The sequence below is a fragment of the Lepidochelys kempii genome, chromosome 9 (genome assembly GCF_965140285.1).
Source record: "Lepidochelys kempii isolate rLepKem1 chromosome 9, rLepKem1.hap1, whole genome shotgun sequence".
Lineage (NCBI taxonomy): Eukaryota > Metazoa > Chordata > Testudines > Cheloniidae > Lepidochelys > Lepidochelys kempii.
Window position 1 is genome coordinate 22,446,737 of NC_136388.1, and position 21,866 is coordinate 22,468,602.

General features: G+C 42.4%; 1 protein-coding gene across 4 annotated transcripts in view; it reads left to right on the plus strand.

Annotated features, from left to right (window-relative positions):
• Positions 1 to 8,679: 8,679 nt before the first annotated feature.
• LOC140917218 (caspase recruitment domain-containing protein 8) overlaps positions 8,680 to 21,866 on the plus strand; it is a 39,631-nt gene continuing 26,444 nt past the window's right edge. For 3 of the 4 annotated variants that reach the window (XM_073359534.2, XM_073359537.2, XM_073359535.2), the window contains exon 1: positions 8,680 to 9,020. In XM_073359534.2, the coding sequence (XP_073215635.1) occupies positions 8,983 to 9,020 (38 nt within the window). In that variant the 5' untranslated portion in view covers positions 8,680 to 8,982. The remainder of the gene's footprint in view (positions 9,021 to 21,866) is intronic. The other variant, XM_073359538.2, reaches the window with a different exon arrangement.

Sequence of the window (21,866 nt, forward strand, 5' to 3'; positions counted from 1 at the left end):
TACTTCTTCCCTTTCTTCCCTTACATTCTTTCATTATTTCTCATCTTACTTACCCCTCTTCATCTCCATCCCCACTCTGCTTTCTCCTTTCTTTTCCACATCCTTAATCTTCTCTATTTTATTTCACCACGTTCCTGTCTCTTGCTTCCATTTCCCTAACTCCCTCTGTTCTCTCCACCAATTGTTCACTCACTATTCCCTCCCCCACCCCACACCTATCTATGAATAGCTGAATTAATCCTACACTCTTATGGCTCATTCCTGTCCTCCATACCACATGCTCGTGCATCAGGGCCGGATTATGACATTCTGAGGCCCTGAACTATGTCAAGTGTAAGAGGCCCCATGCCATAATTTTTTTTTTATTATTTTCACTGAAAGGACGTTGAATATATAAACACGAACGCTTTATATTGGCATATATACAAAGACGAAGTTGTAAATTAGAATAATAATCTAACTAAAACACGTCTTGCAATATGTCTGTTTGTATTATAAAATAGTTTCAAATTAACATATTTTCATCTATGATTTCTTAATTAGTAGATATGAAAACTTTATATCTACAGCAACACAAAAGTAGTTACAGTTACACAGACCAGCTTACTTAATGGAAGCAGTACAACCTGCAGTATCTGTCTGCATATCACATTAATTTGAACACCGAAATTTAAAACATTTTCTTTCATGATTTTTGGAGAGCAAAGACATTGATGATGTCCTCAGATGATAAACTACGGAGTCTGTCACTTTCGATGCACAGATTGCTTAGGGCAGATAGCTTTTCTTCCAGCATTTTCTAGGTAGACATCTCTCTTTGCATTCACTTCTCTAGCATCTGATTTCCCCCCCCACTCCCGGATCACTAATTAATCTCGAGTTATAGGCTTTAATAGCCTATAAATCACATATGCACATAGTTTGAAATAACTTACTCACCAAGTACTCAGAATATTTTGATATATATGTATATCTTCCTTCATTTCTCTCAAACTTTTTATTTATCCTTTTGTCAGCACTCTCTGACATTTACTGTGAAGGTTCCCGAAACTGACGGAGGGAAGCCAACAAAAATTTATTGTCCTCAGGATCACTCAACCCAAGTCCATAAGACAATGACCTGCAAACTCAATCACGTGAAGCATGGATAGCGCATGAAGCAAAAAGTGGCGTGCACACTAAAATACACAATTGTATGTATGTACAGATCAAAAGAAGAACGAACACACTAATACTTAAGAAAATGAAGAAAAACAGGGGCGGAGGCACTATACGACTGAGTGTGCTGGACCATAAACAAAAGATGGCAGCCTTCTGGCTATTACCAGCCAAGGGGGATGCTTTACATGACATCATTCCTAAGACGAGTCCCATACGAGGATGAGCTTGTCAGGATTGCTTCACGACACTGCCATCTCTGACCTCACATTTTCCCAATTTTATCAGCAATGAGATTATGTATTTATTTATCTGAAATAAATTATGAAGGCAAGGTCAGAATTTTACCAGTAGCAGTTGGCCAACAAAATGCTGCCTTAGGAGACTGATAGCAGACTTACTTGTAGAAATACTAATTTTACAAGTGCAAATTATCTTTTTTTTCTCAGCTCTGGCCTCCCGCCTGTCAATAATAAACAATTAGTGAAGGGTAAGGATAGGGTAAGGGTATTTGTGTTGCCAGATGTGTATATTTTTGTCATATTTGAACAAAAATGTCTATATTTAGAGAGAATCTTCTTTTTCCCATATCTCCTTTATTTATCCACTGATTTTGATAACATTTGAAATGGAGTCAATTTTTTCTTTTTTTGGAGGCCTCTCATATTGCAAGGCCCTAAGCTGTATCTTAGTTAGTTTATGCCTTAATCCGGCCCTGCCCTGCATTCTCTCCCTCTGGCCAGAATTCAGCTAATAATTTAACAAGGTAGGGCTTCTTCACTGATACCCACCATTATGCCCATAGTCTCTTTTATGCAGTTTATTATCCAGACTTAGGTCAAATCAACACATAGTTCCCCAACCCTCCTGGACTACAGCTCCCAGGATTTATTCCTCCTTTAGTTCTCAGGTTCCTGCTGCCTCCCTCTCAGAATACTATGACAGTCCTAATGCTTTGGGGTTCTCTATTTACAGGCAGCAAGACCCTCACATTCATTTTCTCAGCCTCCTCCTCAGTAGGTGTGTGGGTAGGTAGGTCTCTCTTTAAGTCCAGGTGCCCTCTTTTAAAGCTCCAGTGCAGTCAGCTGTCCAGTCAGAGGACATTGGTTCTGTTCCCTTTTAAAGGGCCAGTGTCACCCTAAAGAGAGGAGTTTGTTTGAATACTTTATTATTAATTATGCCAATCTGTTTAACAGCTGTGCTGCCCCTTGGCACGCAAGCCTGTGCTTTATTGCCCTGGGAGAAAAAAAAGGGAAATAGGATCTCAGTATCAGTATACATTATTCAAATATTAACTTGTAGTAATCTCTGTGTACCAAGCAGTACAAATACCATACCTGGGGAAAAAAGGAACAAATTACCTTGACAACATGAGAATTAGAATATTCAGCAGCAGAGAACCAATAAATATAGGTTGATACAGACAAAAACTAGACTTCTGCTGGAGTGTAGACATCTCTCCAATGAAAGTTGAAATTACATTTCCCTGCGGAGTGGTAGAACACCAAGCCTTTCATTCATGTTCTCCATCATCACACAGGGTTAAACTCAGAGCTCAAGGAACTGTATACATGTAACCCAAGTATAAAGTACACTTGCCAGTGCATGTATTACTGCCCTGGAGCAACATGTTTCTCATACAAGCAACAACAAAAAATCAGTACAGTATGTTTTAATTCAGATAAAATTTTATTACAAATCATAATGTCTCTTTGTAATAAGATACATACCTATTTTGTTTACGCCTAGTATTCAGATGACTTATGAGGGCACAGGGAGTGATTCTGATAATCAAATTTGCCCAACACTTTCTATTTTAAGACCCTGTTTTCAGTTGTTTTGCAAATTTTAACCATTTGGGATGAGGAGGGATTACAGCTTTCTACTCCTATCAGATACTCTGTTAGCTCAAGTGGTTGAGGACCATGCTGTGAATCTTAAGAGCCTAACACTGCTGATGACCCAGGGTGGCGGGGTCAATATAATTTGAAATGGTTATGAACTACCTTTCCCCCAGCGCAGTCAAGTTTGAGAAAAGTGTTTTTAACAATTTATTTAAAACTACAATAGGACCTAAATATATGATCTCCAGCTACAATTACAGCAAGTAAGTAAAATCTCACCCCATTAGGTGAGGCGTACCGGCTGAGGTCGGATGAATCTGTTTCTCTGGCTAGAGTCTGTCACGACTGTACTGCCACCATACAAGCCACCAACCTTTATATCATTTTTCAATTCTATTTTTAGACACGACATCATAACTGCCAGTTCTAGTTTTAGCCAGTGACTGTTATTTACCTCACAGTTGTATGATCTGCTGAATCATTTACTTTTCCTGCCACTTTGGTTTTCCTGCTAATTCTATATTTTTTAATGCAATGTGACCTGTAGCTTCCATCTAATGGTGGAGTGACTCTTGTTTATTCAAAATAGAGGCCAGGGATACAAGATGGAGTCACTCACGATCTCCCATATCAACATGATGACATTTTTATTTTTTAAGTTTAAAAAAAATAGAGAAAATTACATTTAAAAATCTCTCTTAAAAGAACATTAAGGTTGCAAAGTCAAACACTCTAAACTTCGGAAAAAAACAGAATTAAGGTTGCCCATGCACCAGTAGGGGTGTTGTGGAAAAAATAGCAAGGGATCATGTAATTAAAGACTGTATCGTACTACAGACACATGATGGGGGTGAACTAAGGTTGCCTGGGGCAATCTTAATTCTGCCATTTCCTATCTTTTGAGTGATTGACTTTGCAACCTTAATTTTCTTTTAATGCAGGGGTTTTTGTTTGATTTTTTTGGGTGCGGGGGAAGTCTTTCTTATAATACACACAGATGCAGAAGCTGCATAAGTTACCAACATGTGTGGTGGCCTCTGTTTTTACCATTCTCTTTTAGATAGAAGGTTTTCTGCTTCTACATATAATAAATTACTAAGGCCCGGAAGTCAATTAGGGTTACCACATTTGAACATTCAAAAAAGAGGACACTCCATGGGGGGGTATTTGTTCACGCGCCTCCCCGCCCCAACTCCACCCCTTCCCTGCCCCTATTTCAACCCCTTCCCCAAAGTCCCTGCCCCAACTCTGCCCCCTCCCTGCCCCATTGGACCCCTTCCCCAAATCCCCGCCCCAGCCCGCCTCCTCCCCTGAGCGCACCGCGTTCCCCCTCCTCCCCCTCCCTCCCAGCTGTGCAAAACAGCTGTTTCGCGGTGCAAGCGCTGGGAGCTAGGGGGAAAAAGTAGACACTCTCTCGAGTGATCAGCATTCACTTTCTTTCTCGAACGATCAACATTCACTCTCTTTCTTGAATGATCAACTCTTCTTTGGGGAAAAATAATAATGGCAAAATCCCAGACTTTTTAGATATTTAAAAATACCTCCCGGATGGTGATTTAAGAACCAAAAAGCTGGACATGTCGGGGAAAATACGGACGTACGGTAACCCTAAGTCAACGGAAATTTTTACCTCCTTTTGGTCATATCATGTAATCTTGGAACACCCAAAATTTCTATTGATGTAACTGAGAGCAGAATTTTGGCCCTCTGCATGCAAAAGATAGAGGGATACTTTAAGATAGAAGTTAGTTACATCCATGTAAATCCAGAGGGGCTTGATTGATTTCACTATGGTTTACTAACATATTTTTAATTTCAAAAAAAGTTTTCTGTATAATGACTTTTGAATGAATGGGGTTGAAAATAGTGAGAATGACATGGCCTTTTAAAAAAAATGTTAAGTTTGGTCATGTGTTGAGCTCACAAATCTTTATGGTAGCCCTGTGAAAACAAAACAAATATGAAAATAGTATGTAGTTTATTGAACATATACTAGTGTTTTCAAAATAGTTCATAGTAGTGCTCCATTCACTTCCACTTCTCTCTGCCCACTTGTGTGAAATGGGGGAATAATAATTGGATGGTACCAGCTTCCCCTACATGCCTGGACCCAAGCTTGGAGGATGCAGTTCAGAATCTTACGGGGAAGTTTTACTCCCCTGCATGGGCATGTAGGCCAGGCTACAATCTAGCCCTTAGTAAAGTCAATGGGAGTATAAATAGAGATAATGGGATTAAATAGATGAAGGGAAAATTTAGGCTGAAAATTAGGACATTGAAAACTAGACTGGAAAAATCTTAGAAAATATTGTGTAGACAACAGTCCTACATTGGCTGGGAGAGAGCCAGATTACATATTTTAAGGAGATTTTTCCTTCTCTAATTTCTATAAGCAAAGAGGTAATTAATACACTATTACATACAGGAAAAGTTACGTTCCCCCTATTTTTTTTTAGTAAAACAAATATACGTGCCAAGGTCTCCAGAAACACGTTGGATCCTGTACAGTTAATCCATTTTAATTCTGCTCTGTTCCAGACTTCTCCAATGTATGCAGTAGGCGCACCTTTTAATGTCTGCTAGCGCTTTCACCTTAACCTTAGTCTCATCTCAAGTTCTTTCCACCTATGGAATGCTCTCTGGTGATCTTTTCATGGCATGCCAGACTTCTAGCCAGATTTTTCCAGTCCTTTGTTCCTGTAGAACCCAATGTGGCTGGAACATTAGACTGGAAGAGTTTGAAACAAAAACAGTATGCAGCATTCTGGGTTTTTGAGTACATAAGCGATAGCCTCTTCACTTTGTCACCATTGGGGATTTCACGCCAGTAATGTGTTGGATGGAAACTTCTATTTTCATTGTCTTTGGGGAACATGAAGTTTTTCACTTGCTGTGGCCCATGCAGTACAAGGAAGTCCCTCAGGCTACTGCTCAAGTGGGTCCACAGTCCTGGATCATCTAAACTTAAGGAACTAAACTCAGCAGCAGCTGTTTCTTGCACCTCCACCAGTCTTCTCTGATCTATACTTTTCTTCAGGAATGTGCATGATTGCATCCATTTGAGATGGAGATATGGATGCTGCAGTAGCTGCCAGATCACCTGCACTCTGACTAACTGGAAGATCAGGCATCTCTTCACCACTCACATCCTGATTGGGGCCGGAAGGCTCACCGTGAACATTTGTGTCTATGTATCTCAGGAGAGCTCCTTCCTGCTTTTGATAGAAAAGATTCCTTTGCTTTCTTTCTTTTTCTGAATGCTGCCCCAGAGGGGCGTTTTCTTCTTTCACTCATGACTGCTGTTCTGTGCCAGCTATATTGGCTCTCAACACTTAGTTGAAGGTGACAAATAAGCAGGCTGGTAGCAGGACCTGAGTGAGGGAAGATATCAGCATCTTAAGGGCCTAACTGGCTCCCACTACTTCAGTTGACTGCCTGTTCTCCTCAAGTGGGTTCAGGGAAGCAGCAGGAAACAGGCAGCTCCCTGAGAAGCTGGTGTTAATTAGTCCAGGCTCCTGGGGGTGCTAGAGAGGTACATAAGAGGCTCCTCCTCCTTTCTCTCCCTGCAGCTCCTGCTGCTTTCTGTTATTCCCTCTCACCTTTTCTCCTGCCTGCCTGTTATGTCTCTTGTGCCCTCCTTCCTCTGGCACAGCACTCCACCATCTCTGTGCATCTCGAGCAGAGAGAATACATATGCACCAGCAGCAGACACAATTTTCTACACTCTAGGTCCTAGTGGCGCCCCCAGTCTGGCACCTGAGGCGGCTGCCTCCGTTCGCCTGATGGTAAGGCCAGCCCTGCATCACCTTCCTCATCTTCACTAGTAGCCATCATTCTGGTCCCTCCCAGGGCTACATCTCTCTCCCTGTACTGCCCTGAGATGCCACTTTTATAATATATTATGCTGACATTACCATGTCTAATGCATAGTCAGCAGGGGTTTCTCCCCTCTTCCTTATTTGTATTTCCTCCCCTTACAAATGTTAAGGTGTCCTTCTTCTATAACTTAGTGTGTTTATGATTTCATGCCATTATCATATCCGTCAATTCGTTGCCATGGCACTCTTGCAGTCAGATGTTCCGTCCAAAACCTCCCAGAAGCTGGTGTCAGTTCATGTTCTGTGATTGGCTGGTGTCATTATGAACAAAATTCTCCCTTACATTCTACTTCCTGTTCCCCAAAACTTATCTATGCCAAACTTTGTAGGCCTCAAGCCTTATGCTAACTGCTGAAGCCAAGGTCTTGCAGGATACAAGCCTGTAAGTTCCTTGCATTACTGCTGAATATAATAAAACAAATTCAAAATATAATGTAAAACAGTGACTATAATAGAGATAAGCTGGTCCACTGGGCTACAGGTAGCATTCACACTGTGCTAAGTGGAAGGGAAGGAAGGGCCTATGGCCCTTAAGAGACCTCTGATCTGTTTTCGCCCTGCCACAAACTTTCTGCCTGAGCAAGTCACTTCCTCTCTCTGTGCCTCAATTCTCCCATCTGTAAAATGGCACTACTCTGCCTCAGTAGTGGTGTGAGGATATATACACTGAAGATTATGAAGTGCTCAGATCAGGACTCAAGTCATGGTGGAATGCTCTGGAAAGCTGTTCTGGTGCTTTTTTGGGAACAGCATTCTGACACTTTTTTTTTTATAGGAGCACTGGCTCAGGTACTACAGCATGGGAGGACAAACTACGGCCCGTCTGGGCTTTCAGTCTGGCCTGCAGGATTGCCAGCCCTGTGGCGCAGCAGGGCTACGGCAGGCTCACTGCCTGCCCTGGCCCCGTGCCACTCCTGGAAGTGGCTGGCATCACGTCCCTGCAGCCCCTAGGGAAGGGGGGGGCAGAGGGCTTTGCCCGCAGCACCCATTGGCTGGGAACAGGGAACTGAGGCCAGGAGACACTGCCAGACGTGCTGGACACTTCTGGGAGTGGTGCAGGGCCAGGGCAGGCAGGGAGTCTGCCTTAGCCCTGGTGCCACCCCGGAGCTGCTTGAGGTAAGCGGCGCTGGGCTGGAGCCTGCACCCCAAATCCCTCCTGCATCCCACACCCCAACCCCCTGCCCTGAGCCCCCTAACCCTCTTGAGACTCCTGCTGCACCCCACCCCCCCTGCCCTGAGCCCCCTTCCACACTCCACACCCCTCCTGCACCTCAACCCCTTGCCCTGAGCCTTCTTGCACCCCACACTCCCCCCCACACACCCCGTACTCCCTCCCGCACCCCAACCCTACATTCATGGTCCTGCATACAATTTTCCCACCCAGATGTGGCCCTCGGGCCAAAAAGTTTGCCCACCCTTGTACTACAGTAATGGGGCCATATAAGTACCTATAATACAATAACACCTAATTCTTATATAAGGCTTTTCATCAGTAGATGTCAATGTGCTTTACAAAGGAGGTTGGGCTCATTATACCCCGTCCACAGATAGGGAAACTGAAGCAAAGAGAGGCGACTTGCCCGAGGTCTCCCCGCACGCAGTGCCGGGACCAGAACCCTGACTTGTTGAGTCCTAGCCCTGTAGGTGCTGGCCAGCCCTGCTGGGATGGCTGCTCCCTGCCCCGGACAGCGCAGGGGCGATGGGGCACCAGGAGCTGTGACACTGGGCTCTGCCCTGCGTTTGCCGGTGGATGCGCTTCTGCTCAGCGGCTCCCTCCTGCTGGTGCTGCCATCTCCTTTGCGGGGATTCCCCCGCCTCCGGGGCCCTGGCCAGTCTCCGACTGCAGCCGCTCTTCCTTCTCCCGCGGCGCTGCGGGCGGGAGGCGCCGGGTCCCTGCCGCAGGAGCAGCAGCCCGGCGGCGCAGGCGCGTTCCCCGCGGTAGGGGACCCGGCCGCTTCCCCACCGGAGGCTTCTGTTGTTTTTTTCCCCATCCTCCCCCCACCTCTCCCGCGCTGAGGCGTGCAGCCGCGCGGCGCCCGTCGCTGCAGCCTCGACAGCCTGGGCGAGCTGTTCGCGCCCGCTGCTGCCCGGGCCCGGCCACGATGACGAGCGGCCAGGAGTGTCAGGATGTGCAGGGCAGGTGAGCAGGCGGGTCCTGGGGCTGGGCGTGCAGCGGGGTCCTGGGCGTGCAGCGGGGGGTCCAGGGCGCGCGGTGCAGCGGGGGGTCCAGGGCGTGCGGCGGGGTCCTGGGCGTGCAGCGGGGTCCAGGGCGCGCGGTGCAGCGGGGGGTCCAGGGCGTGCGGCGGGGGGTCCTGGGCGTGCAGCGGGGTCCAGGGCGCGCGGTGCAGCGGGGTGTCCAGGGCGTGCAGCGGGGGGTCCAGGGCGTGCGGCGGGGTCCTGGGCGTGCAGCGGGGTCCGGGGGGTGCAGCTGGGTCCTGGGGCTGGGCGTGCGGGGGGGCGGTGGCGGGGCGCGTCTGGCTGCCTGGGGACGGGCAGCCCTGCTGCTCCCGGCCGCGGGAATCTGGGGCAGGAGCCTGGGTACCAGGGACAAAGCGCCGCGCTCTCCGGGCCTGGGCGGCCTCTGCCGCAGGGGGAGGCGGCTGAGTCGGGCCGGTGCGCGGGAAGCCCGGGCGGCCGCCGGGATAGGATGGGGCGGGGGGGCGGCCGCCGCACGGGGACAACAAAGGGCGCCATTGCAGGGCACGGGCCGGGGAGGCCACGCACGCTGAGCTCCCGGGGGGGGCGGTGCCCGGGCGGACGGTGACTAGCTCCCTCCTCCACTGCAACCCCGGGAAGCTGGCGGAGGGGGAAGTGGAGGCCTCGAGACAGAGCGATGCCTCCACCCGTCTCGGGTACCAGCCTGCAAGGGAGAGATGGACAAGCCCTGCTCGAGGCTACCGCGAGTGGAAGGAAGGGGCTGGTGGCAGGTACTGCGCCTGGGCCCGGCCTGCCTGCCCATAGCCACGGCTTGCATCCCACAGGGAACTGCCTCCCCCTCCGCCCAAGATTTCCCCTATGATTTTGGGCAGGTCATTTAATATACCCTTTGCCTCAGTTTCCCATGTGTAAAATGGGGATAATTGCACTTCCCTACTAGAGGAGACAGATACACTCCTTATTGCAAGATGGATGCTCAGATCCTAAAGCGATGGATCTTAGATATAATAACACGGGGTGGAGGACGGGGACAGGCACTTCTACTTCATTTTCTCGAAGTTAATTTTTTCAGAAATTCACATCTTTATCTTCTGAGATGAAGTGCAGAACCGGATGAAGTTTCTGATCTAAATATTTATTTTTCATTTTCTGATTTAAAGAAAACATTCACAGAAAAATTCTTGAAAAAACATGAAAATGAGTGCATAAACATTTGGCTTTGCCTGCAAAGCCTAAAACACAGTTTATCTGCAAAACGGTTTCACTTTCTGTTCTAGTAGCAGCCAGGTTCAGAATAACAATCCTCTGGTTCATTTATTGCGCACACTGAGATACATGAGGTTGCCCCATAATAAGGTCTTAAAATCCTTTTCCTCTAGATAGTAAATGGCTGGTCTTGGGTAACAATCCATTATCAAGTTGCATCTCAATTTTTTCTTTTTCACTGGGGCATATTACTGTACATATTACTGTTCAACTGAAAGGAGGTGGGGAGAAAATAAAAAAGCAAAGAATGGAAACTTTCCAATTGATGATTAGATCTTATTTAGTAAAACCAATGTTCAGAGTCTCGAATGTATGTCAGTAGTAGCTGATGGGTAGCAAAATGTGAAAACCCCATTGACCACCTTGAGAGTCCTAGGAAGAAACAGTTTTACCTTCTATTAAAGAATCAAGGTAAGTATAGGAACTGCTGGGGAACTACTAATGTTTGTAGCTAAATGCCCAGTATTTATTGCCCAGGTTATTTGTACCCATCGCATCAGATAAGCAGAAGTAGCAGGAAGTAGTCCTGATCTGCTGAATTCCAAACACAGGCCTGGATGAGAGAGGAGAGGCAGGAAGGGAATGAAAATAGTGGGTCTTGTGGCATCTTGAGATGAGAAAGGCCACCACTGACTATATAGCCTCTCTGGGCTCTCAGGATTTATCTAACAGCAACTTCTTTGCTAATAAAAGTGCAAGCAGAAAGTGTCAGCAATCCATGTTCTGGCACTTTTCTGCTTAGTGTGAGGATAAAACTAAAGTCAATTCTACAGCCTCATTTACCTGTTTATATCCACTACAGAAATAACTTAGAGTTTAAAGTTTGAAAGCTGCTTATTACATAAAAATGTTTATTTGTACTTATTTGAACGTTTTTACTGAGTTACTTTGAGAAAAGACTTGGAGGCCAGTTGCAATGTTATGGGCATTGACACATTTTCAATAAAATACTCATGTATCAAATTTTACATTGATCCTGCCCTTTATTTTTCTGAGTTATCTACTTGCATGTTGTGATGGAAAGTTTAAATTCCATTATAATGTGTAGTGATGCGGTGTGAAGAATGCTGAGGACAGTCTACAATCCTTTTTTTACAGTAAAGTTATTATTGCTAATGTCCATTTTGCCTCTGCGTGACTAACCTGACACGGTGTCAGAAGACAAACAATAGACACTGCAGAATTTTGTCAAACTGCCAAAGTTCCATGCACCAGAGAGCTTCAGTTTCAACAGACCATCAGACTGGCCTGATTGGAAGGAACAATTTGCATGTTTCCGCATCACAACTAAACTCCACGAGAAGAGTGGAGAGGTGCGATATAGTTCTGTAGTCTATGGCCATGGGCAGGAAAGCTGAACATATCTTTAAGTCCTTTGCCTTTGGAGAGAAGACCCACAAGAACAATTATGCTGTGCTGCTGGCTAAGTTTATGAGCTTTTTATACCTCACTGTAATGTGATTTATGAGTGAGCATGTTTCTACCAGCATGTCCAAAAATGTGAGGAGTCTGGATTCTTTTATGAGAGGCTTGTATGGCATGTCAGAGAACTGTGACTTTGAAGACAAAAAGCGAAGAGAACGATAGAGACAGCAGTGATTGGCATTTTAGATCAGGGACTTTCAGAGAAACTGTAAGTGAAGAGAGATTTAACCCTTCACACAGCAATAGAAATGGCAAGACATCTGGAAATGATTAAAAATCAAAATAGAGACCAGTGGCCACCAGAAAGTAACCTAGAGGAAGTGACTTACAAACAGAATCACTATAGGAGATATAACACAGTTGCAAAAAGAAAGTGTAATAAGTTCTTAAAGCAATGTGGGGTAAGCCCCAGGCAAAATCTAACGCTTTTCAGATGAGATGCACAAGATGTGGAAAAGATCACAGTCCAAGAGGTGATTGCTCTGCTAAAGCAGCCAAATGCTGTAAATCCAGAAAAACTGGGCATTTTGCCACTGTCTGCCACATAAAGGGAGTATGGGAAGTGACTGCTGAGGGTACATCTACATGGTGAGCATCAGTGAGTCTCAGAGCCCAGGTTGACAGACTTGGGTTTGCAGGGCCCATGCTATGGCACTAAAAATAGCTGGGTAGATCAGGGGTTCTCAAACTTATTGCACCGCAACCTCCTTCTGACAACAAAGTTACTACATGACCCGGGGGAGAGGGGCGGGGGTGGCAGAGCCCAAACCCCTCAGCCCTGGGTGGGGAGAGTGGGAGCTGCAGCCCAAACCCCGCCACCCCGAGTGGAGGTAGAAGCTTCAGCCCCGGGTCCCAGCAAGTCTAATGCTGGCCCTGGCAACCCCTTTAAATGGGGTCATGACCCACTTTGAGGTCCTGACCCACAGTTTGAGAATTGCCCACGTAGATGTTTGGGCTTGGGCTGAAGCCTAGAGGGTGGGTGGGTTTCAGAGTCCAAGCTTAATCCTGATCCAGAACTTCTGCACAGCTGTTTTTACTGCTGTAGTGAGAGTCTGCAAACCTGAGTCCGTCAACCCAGGCTTTGAGACTCACTGTGCTGTGTAGACATACCTTGTGAATCAAGAGCCATTTTGTCTTGGATCAATCATGTGTAATGAGCCTGCCTGGAGGATGAAACTGAATATTTGTGGAAAGACTCTTCATTTTCAAATAGATTCGGATGCAGCTGTAACAGTCATATCAGAAGGGACTTACAGTCATGGAGCTGAAAAGAGCAGATGCTGGCCTAAATAGCCCCAGAGGTATTTTGAATTGCATTGGACAATTTTCCTCAGAAACAATAGACAAAGACAAAAGCTTTAATTTTAATGTATATGTGATTAGAGTATTGGAGGCTGACAATCTCCATACTCTTAGTGACAGGTTTCAGAGTAGCAGCCATGTTAGTCTTTATCCACAAAAAGGAAAGGAGTACTTGTGGCACCTTAGAGACTAACAAATTTATTTGAGCATAAGCTTTCGTGAGCTACAACTCACTTCATCGTGAAGTGAGCTGTAGCTCACGAAAGCTTATGCTTAAATAAATTTGTTAGTCTCTAAGGTGCCACAAGTACTCCTTTCATTTTTGCATACTCTTAGTGTGGTTGCCATGATGGGTCTAGTGAGAAAAGTGGAAGAAATTGATGGAATATTTGGTGATATTGGACTTTTAAAAGGAGATCCAGTAGAAATCATCTTAAGAGACAGTGCTGAACCATATAGCATACATATGCCCTGCATAATTTCTATCCCATTACTTCATAAAGTAGAAACTAGTTAAAGAGAATGGAAAAGAATGATATAATTGAGAAAATTGCTGAGCCCACTGCATAGTATACACTGATAGTACCTGTTATGAGTTAAAATGGGAATATACAAATCTGTGTGGATCATAAAAGACTTAATGAATCAGTAGTGATAGAAAAATATATCCTCCCAGTACTAGAAGAATTCCTCCCTAAAGTGGCAGGAGCTACTGTATTCTCCAAGCTAGATGCCTCAAGTGGTTTCTGGCAAATTCCTTTAGCCAAAGAGAGTGCTAAACTGACTACATTCATTATGCTCTTTGGGAGATTTTGCTTTCAAAGATTACCTTTTGTGATTACCAGCGCTCCTGAAATTTTGCAAAGAAAGATGGCAGAGCTGCTTAAGAACATAAATGGGGTTGTCATTTTTAGGGATGACATTTTAGTATACAGGTCATCAATGGGAGAACATAGCAAAACCCTCAATAAAGTTCTGAGCTTAATCAGTGAGTCTATACTCAAGCTAAATAAAGAGAAGTGTGTTTTCCACCTATGTCAAATTGAATTTTTGGGACAGACAGTAACCAAAGATGGAATTAGTCTACCCTTGAGAAAGTAAAAGCAGTTAGAGAATTGAATGTACCAGAACTGAGATACATGCTGGGGATGGTAAATTACCTTGCCTGATACCTGCAATATCTTTCTACAGTGACAAAACCTCTGATAAAATATTAAGGTCCAATACATCCTGGCTATGGGTACAAAATCAGGAGACTTCCTTCAAAAAGGTAAAAGAGGTGATCTCAACTGCTCTACTTTTAATGTTCTACGATGTAAACAAACTCTCAATAGTTTGTGCTGGTTCCAGTAGCTATGGCCTTGGTGGTGCATTCTGCTCTCGTGCACTTACAAACAGAAAAAGAATATGCACAGTTTTAAAAGGAGTGCTTGGCAAATGTCTGGGCATATAAGAACTTCTACAGATATCTTTGTGGATTGAGTTCGTTTAAATTGATAACTGACAGGAAACTTCTACCCTTATCAACAGAAAGAACCAGTCACTTATCCCAGATGAATTATACTCATATCTCAAACCAGTTACAATGCCTATAGCCAGTCCTGTAATAATCTAAAGTTTATTAACTAGGAAAAAGAAATGAGTTGTTTACAGGATTAAAACAGGAAACATACACACAAATGAGTTGCAGTCTCAGATTTTGAAAGGTAATACAAACTTGTATAATAAGCGGCTCTATATGTCCTAGGGCTGACCCCTGCCAAGCAGCATGGAGATCTCTTGCTTATGTTTAGGAATCTTTGCCCTCAGAGTCGAGACAGCATAAAGAGACCCCATTTCTCCTTGTCATGGATCTTTATCCCCTTCACCTCAAAAGCCAAGCTGCTGGGATGAGTTTATGCACATGCCTCCGCTTCCTGAACTGAGTTAGGAATGCCATTGACTAGGTCTCTGTCCTTTGATGCTACGCAATGTCTCATTAGCCTTCAGTGGGCCATCTTGTGTGCAGCATGAGCACTTTACTTTAATTAATGCTTCGTTTCCTGTTTGGTGAGTTACACAGTTACAGAGGTTTACAATACAGACACTCAATATAACTTTATACTGTGGGATACAGATATTATAAGTAGGATTAATGCATGCACCATCCTATAAGGATTTCATAAAGTCTAAACACATTCTTATAACACTAATATCTGTTTTAACTGTATTAACCCACAGCTAAGCCAGACTGGTTTTCAGCTATGCCTTTGTCAGTGTTCAGTGAGGCCTTGGGGTCTTGGCATGAGCTGGGGCCTGGTCTGGAAGCATTACACCCAGATCATACACTGTTGAGATAGACAGTGGGGCTTTCAACAAAACCGTCAATCTCCTCAGTTCATTGATTCAACAATCAAAACTGAGCAAACTACAAATTGCAGATGCAGTACCAGGAGCAGAAGATTCACCTGTTCCACCCCTCCCAGAGAAAGCTGTTGCAAACAAAAGGCAGACTAGTCACCACCTTGTTACCTGTTCTGGCTGCATAGTTAAACAAACAGTATGATTTAGGGATGAGTAACAGAGCAAAATTTGTTTAGATTTAAAGTTAGTTTGAAAAAAATAGTTTTCTGTTTTTAAAATTGTTAAAATGCAGAAAAGAAAAATTAAAAGGGAGAGAGTTGGAAAGTTGAAATTGCATTACAATGTTTAGTCAATGGGTGGTTTTGTGTGAAGAATACTGCAGCACATCTTTCCCTAGTGCTGGAGACAATGTGCTTTTTTTTTTTTTTTTTTTACAGTTAAGTTGTTGTTGCTAGTGTCCATTTGGCCTCTGTCTCTGTGTGGCTAACCTGACACGTAACATAAACACCCTTACTATATGAGATTAATAACAATAGTAATCTATATTAAGAATATGTCAAAAAATTACATTAAAAGACTGTCTTCCCCTGCTTAACCTACTCTCCTCAGGAAAGCCTTGAGTGATTAGGTGATTCTTGCAGTTGATCTGGCAGGTTAAAAAATGTGGGCTTTGCCAGACCAAAGGGGGAAGTGAATTACAGAGTTGAGGGCCCTCTGTTGAGAATACCCTGTCACCAACTTAAGCTAGTAATTCTAGGGATCTTCAGCAAATGATATGCAGTTGATCTCAGCTGCAAGTTAAAGCAATTAAGTCCTATTGGCTTTTAGATACTTAGGAATGAAACCATAAAAGACTCATAGGTCAATACCAACACTTTAAATTGTACACAGAAATGAGTTGGGAGCCAGTGAAATATCCAGAGCATAGGTGTGATCTCTTTTCATGAAACACCTCTGAGTAAGCAAGCAACTGCATTCTGCACTACCTGAATTTTCCAAATGTTATTCATGTGGAGTCCTCTGTAGAGTGCTTTGCAATAATGCAATCTCTGTGAGACAAAAACATGGGTGTTAGTGGCTAGGTAGATAATGGCTAGCTAGTTCCAGGAGGAATTCCTTGGCAAATGAAGTCAATGGAAAAAAACAACAGGACTGCCATTATTATTTGGATGTCCAAAAGCAGCTCAAAATCCAGTAAAATTTCTGAACTGTGAACTTCAGTGATAGTAGAAGCGACACATTAATATTAAATCTGCCATTTTCTCTAAATGTTTCCTGAATTCTCCAGAACAGGCTTGTGCTCTCATCTCAACTGGACACTGGGAAAGCTGAGTTACTAAATGGCCTGGTTTTGACAAGAGAAACACATGGAGCTCTGTGTCATCTGTGTATTGATGGATACAGCAACCTAAATATCTCACTCTTTCCCCAGCAGCATCTTAGGGTGAACTGTAGAATGGAGAGATGACAACATAGACCTTTGTTGAACCCTATAAATGAGAGTACCTGAGGCTGATGAACAGTCATCTTGTAAAAACAGTCGTTGCAAAGAGAAATGAATAGAGTCCCTTAAAAGCAACTCCATTTAGCCTTGCCAACATCTGCAAATGCATCAACACTACCTCATGGCTAGAAGTATTAAAGTCAGCGAACAGATCTGGAAGAGTCATGTGGGTGTCTCATCTTTGTGCATTGCTGGAAGGAGATTGTGCTGGTTTCAGTGGTGCACAATCTCCGAGCCATACATTGGCTTAAACACAGGTTGAAAAGGGTCAGAGACATCTGCGGCAATTAACAGGCCCAGGCTTTGTTCTCAGTCCCCTTCTTCTCTTTCCCTTTGTTTTTTCCCAAAGCCTTCTCTCCTTCCGTGGCTTCAGTTACCACCTCTTTTTGTGGTGCTGTATAAATGCTCACTACTACAGCTGCTATTACTACCAATAAACAAATATTTAATAATAATAATAATAATAATTAATAATAGTGTGGTTTTTTTAAACAATGGTAATACCTTGGAAAATTGAATTGAAAATCTGAATTGCATACTCCATTCCAGCTGCTGCCTCAGGCTTTTTGCTCTCTTGGGCTAGCACTCTTTTTTGCACTCTTCTCAGGAACTGTGTCTTTGTTTTTTCTGCACCAGTAAAGTAGTTGTTTTAGTGACAGGGTGGCATTTTGATTATCTTCTTAACTAACAATTAAAAGACAGCATTGCAAGTATGGTTCCTACTGCACTGTCTAAATACTTAGAAAAAAAAACGGCCCCTGGAAAACAGTATTCTCTTTCATGGACGACTACTGCAACAAAGCAGAAAGTCCCTGGCAGCAGTAACTGAGGAAGGAGGAGAGCCTGTGGTTTAGATTGTCCCTTGCTTTTTAAAGATATCAGTATCCATTATGATATTGATTATATCGGATAGGATGTGGATTTTTAATAAGTTCAGCACAAATTGAACTTCTCTTTACTTATAGTTATCTTAAAAATAGTTGGTCCATCATTTTAGTTTCTCAGTTTCTTGCACTCTGAGTATAACACAAAATATTGCACACATTTGCATTACAGAGGCATATCATACATATATGTATGAGGCATGCTTTGAGTAATAAGGTTTACATTTTGTATGTTGATGCAATTTTCCAAAAACCCCAATGACTGGAAGAAGCCTACATTTGTTTTTTTGAGAAGACAAGTTACAATTGAGAAGGAACAGCTAGCAATTGTATATATAGCGATGCACTGTTTTTAATGCCTACCAATAACTATAAATAGTAACTGGCATATACCAAAATTGGCTGCAAACAGAAAGTGGCATAAAGGCATATTGTACTATCTGGTTGTACATTAATAGACCTTGTTAATTTTTAATCTTATCTCTACAACATTAAGGGATATGTGTAACTTAATTACAAGAGCCTGATTTTTACTCCTTACTTAGACAAAAATTGTTTAAGAATTGGTCTGATTAATTATATATTGTGATTGAGATATTTGTGATCAGCAGCTTTAAATCTGTCCTCCCTCTTTAGTATGTGAAGAGTGTAGAAGGAACATAGAAGTAATCTAAACACATTTGTGTAATTAATAAAAAATAGATCCTGCAAGTAATCAGATATATAGCAACATATTTAAATTTCATGTTATTACTGCTGGGAATAATTTAATCATATAAGAGGTAAATTCTGTCTTGACACATTATAGGATGACTGGTAGTGATATTCTTAAATTAGCTGGTTAAATTAGAGTTGGTGGGTTTTTTGGTAGCTAAACTGGCATTGTTTTATTACTGATCCAGCAAAAAATGATGTTTCAACCTACCCACATACCACATGATATTATTACAAGAAGAGAGTATGTTGATTGCTTTCAGTGGGCATATCTATAAAGTGCAGGGTAGTAAAAGGTAGTGACGCACGAGGGAGAAGATGGAACAAATTTGGCAGGCCAGTTTTACCTTGAGGTCTTTCTCCTTGAAACCAAAATCTTAATTCCTTCCATTGTCTCATGCTTTCTGACTCCTCTAGTTGCTCTGCATGGATTTTTGTGCTTTTTGTCTTCTCCTGTAGTTGATTTGCATGGATTCCCAGTAGAGTTCAAGTAGAATAATTAGTAAAAGGGGTATAGTGCTCTGCAACTTGAGATATAAGTCTGTGCATAGCTCTTGTGCCTGAAAAAGCACTTTGACTGTTATATTTAGGAGGTTACTTTTACAGGGAGTAAGGAATTTTCAGCAGAAACATTTTTTGTAGGAAAATGCTAATTCATTGAAACCAAAACTGTTTCTGGGAAAGGGTTGGTTTTGACAAATCACCGGATTAAAAAAAATTGAGTATCAAACATTTGGAATTGTTGAAACATTGTTTTGACATTTTTGAAAAGTTTCATTTTTTCCTTTGAAGTGACTTTTGATTTTACATTTATATTTTTTTTAAAAAAGGTTAAAAATAGAGAAAGGTTAGAACTGAAATGAAACATTTTGATTTGACCTGATCAGAAATTTCTTTTTGGACTATTGATTTGTGAAAATTTTTGAGATTGTGACATTTCATTCTGATTGTGACAGAAATTTTTTTCAAAATCCAGAACATTCTCACAGCTTGAGAAAACCATTTCCCACCCACCTCTAGTTACTTTATCAGTACTTAGTTTAAAAAAATATACCAAGGACCTGATCCAACTCCCCCTGAAGTCAATGGAGAGACTCATATTGACTGTGTTGGGAGTTTTGGAACTCCTATTGACTTTACTAGGAATTGGATCAGACCGCAAATGCTGGAAAGCTAATCTTCCAACTATAACAGCTTAAAAAACAAATTCCAAGAAAGCTTTGTGATGTACACCCATGTCTAGAGCTCCATGTTTTTTGCAAATATTCAGTAACACTAAATAAAACAAAAAACAACGTATAAAAGGAAAACAAGCAAAAAAGTCACCCCGCAGCAGGGCGAGTTCCTGAGTGGATAAAATGAGTAAAACATAAGTGTAACACCGACAGACCCCAGTCATTGGCAGGCAGGATTGAACCTGGAACCTCTGGAGCTTAGTGCATGAGAATCTACCTCATGAACTAAAAGCCAATGCTTGTTAGCTAAGGCTGTACAGCAGACTCATTTTATCTCTCTTTTTAAGTAGTCTCGGTGCCACTAGATGGGACAGAACACCACACTCACGAGGTGTGTGGGTTACACAAGGACAAAAAAAATCCCCCCAAAATAAAACAAAAATTTATAAAAAAAAAATAGTTTCACAAGGCTCTACCTATGTCACAAGACGAGCTGAGCAAGGCTGCCAAGTCTATAGTGTTAGGGAATCCTGTGTCAAGGTCCGTCAAGTGTATTTGACAGTTAGACAAATTGCTTTTGAAGCTATAAGGGGATCCCAAGGCCAGTACCAGCTGTTAAGACAACTGTGCAAAGCTATAAGATTGATGACTCTGTAGCTGTAAAAGTATTTAGAATAAGTGCAAGGATTGGACACATCCTTCACCAGATCCCCTATAACTGAAGATTTGGTTTATCTCAACCAGTTGTGGAGGGAAATGCAGGAGTTTCAGACTTCCCTGCATCAGGGCAGGTACTCTGGGTCTGGAGGGTAAGAAACTGATGTGTGATAGATAATTTTGGGGTACACCATAAATGGAGTCTCTCTGCTTGGACCTTGAAACATCCCAATCACACACACAGGCATGATAGCCTTGTGCAAGCACTTGTTCATTGATTTGCTCCTTGTGATTTGCAGCATGGAATCAGGCCCACATGTGAGTTCGGGGTTTCTTAACAGTTGTTGATAATATTTGTCATTTGGTGCAATAACAAAAGCAACACAATTGTTCTTCCAAAATATCTTAATGAGCCAAGCCTAAAAATCAACACTGGCAGGTATTGGTTAGCAGAACGCAGAGAGCTTAATGAACACATTGGGGCAGGGAAATCTGTGTATACTCTACTTCAGTTTGAACACTGACTCTCAGAATTAACGGAACACTGTTGAGGTTTTTCAGTCTTAAATTTGCATAATCAGAGAGTTGTTTCATGCTGTAGCACTATCTATAAGGGAGCCAGTGTGATTGTATGTTTCTCTGATATTTGAACACAGAATTCACTGTGAGGCACACTGTGAACAAACCAGTGCCCCGTACAGTACTGTTTTCATAGTGTTAATACATCAGTTTGCTTTTGTATGTCTTACTCTTTTAAATATATAGGGTACAGCTGGTCAAAAATATTAATTGTTTTTTGCAATTTTTAAAAAATTCTTTGTTTTGACATTTTCCCTGAAAAAATGTGGGTTTGGTTTCTTGTTTCCCTCAACCTATTTCTCTCCTTCTTTTCCCCCTTTTTCTTCTACTCCCCATTTTTTATTTATAGTGAAAAAATAGAATAAGGAACGCAACAAGGGAAAGGGGAAAGAAGGAAAATGAAAAATCAAAACCTGAAAAATTTCAAACAAAATGCAAATTTTTCATGAAAATTTTCTTTTTGAAAAATAGGCCATTCTTCAAAGCTATTTTCAAATGTAAAAAATTGACCAGTTCTGTTACTGAGCTATGTTGCAAGCAGTGATTGTAAAAAGATAAAAATAAAATGGCACCACATTACAAAACTTAGGTAAGTGCTATCAAAGGAAACAACAGTTCAAGACATCAAGGCTCTCTTTATATTGCCTTCCCTTCCTTTATTTCCTTACCACTCCAGAAACTGAGGAAGAGATACTAACGTAGCTTGGACTGAAGTGATACAAGGCATTAATGAAAAGAAATTATACAGTAGAGTAGGTTTATGAACAAGGTGTTAAATAGTGTTAATGATAATTCATATGTTATTGATGAATAGTATAAGAAAACAATAGGAAAAAGGCAGATTGTCAAGTTAATTAGGTGTGAATATGGAAATTAAAACACCTGTTGTTTTGATAATGTGTAATAAGATCAAGAAGATCTAATTAGTGGTTGAAATTAAAGGAAAGAAAATGTGGTAAGTATAAAGAAAAAGAGAATAA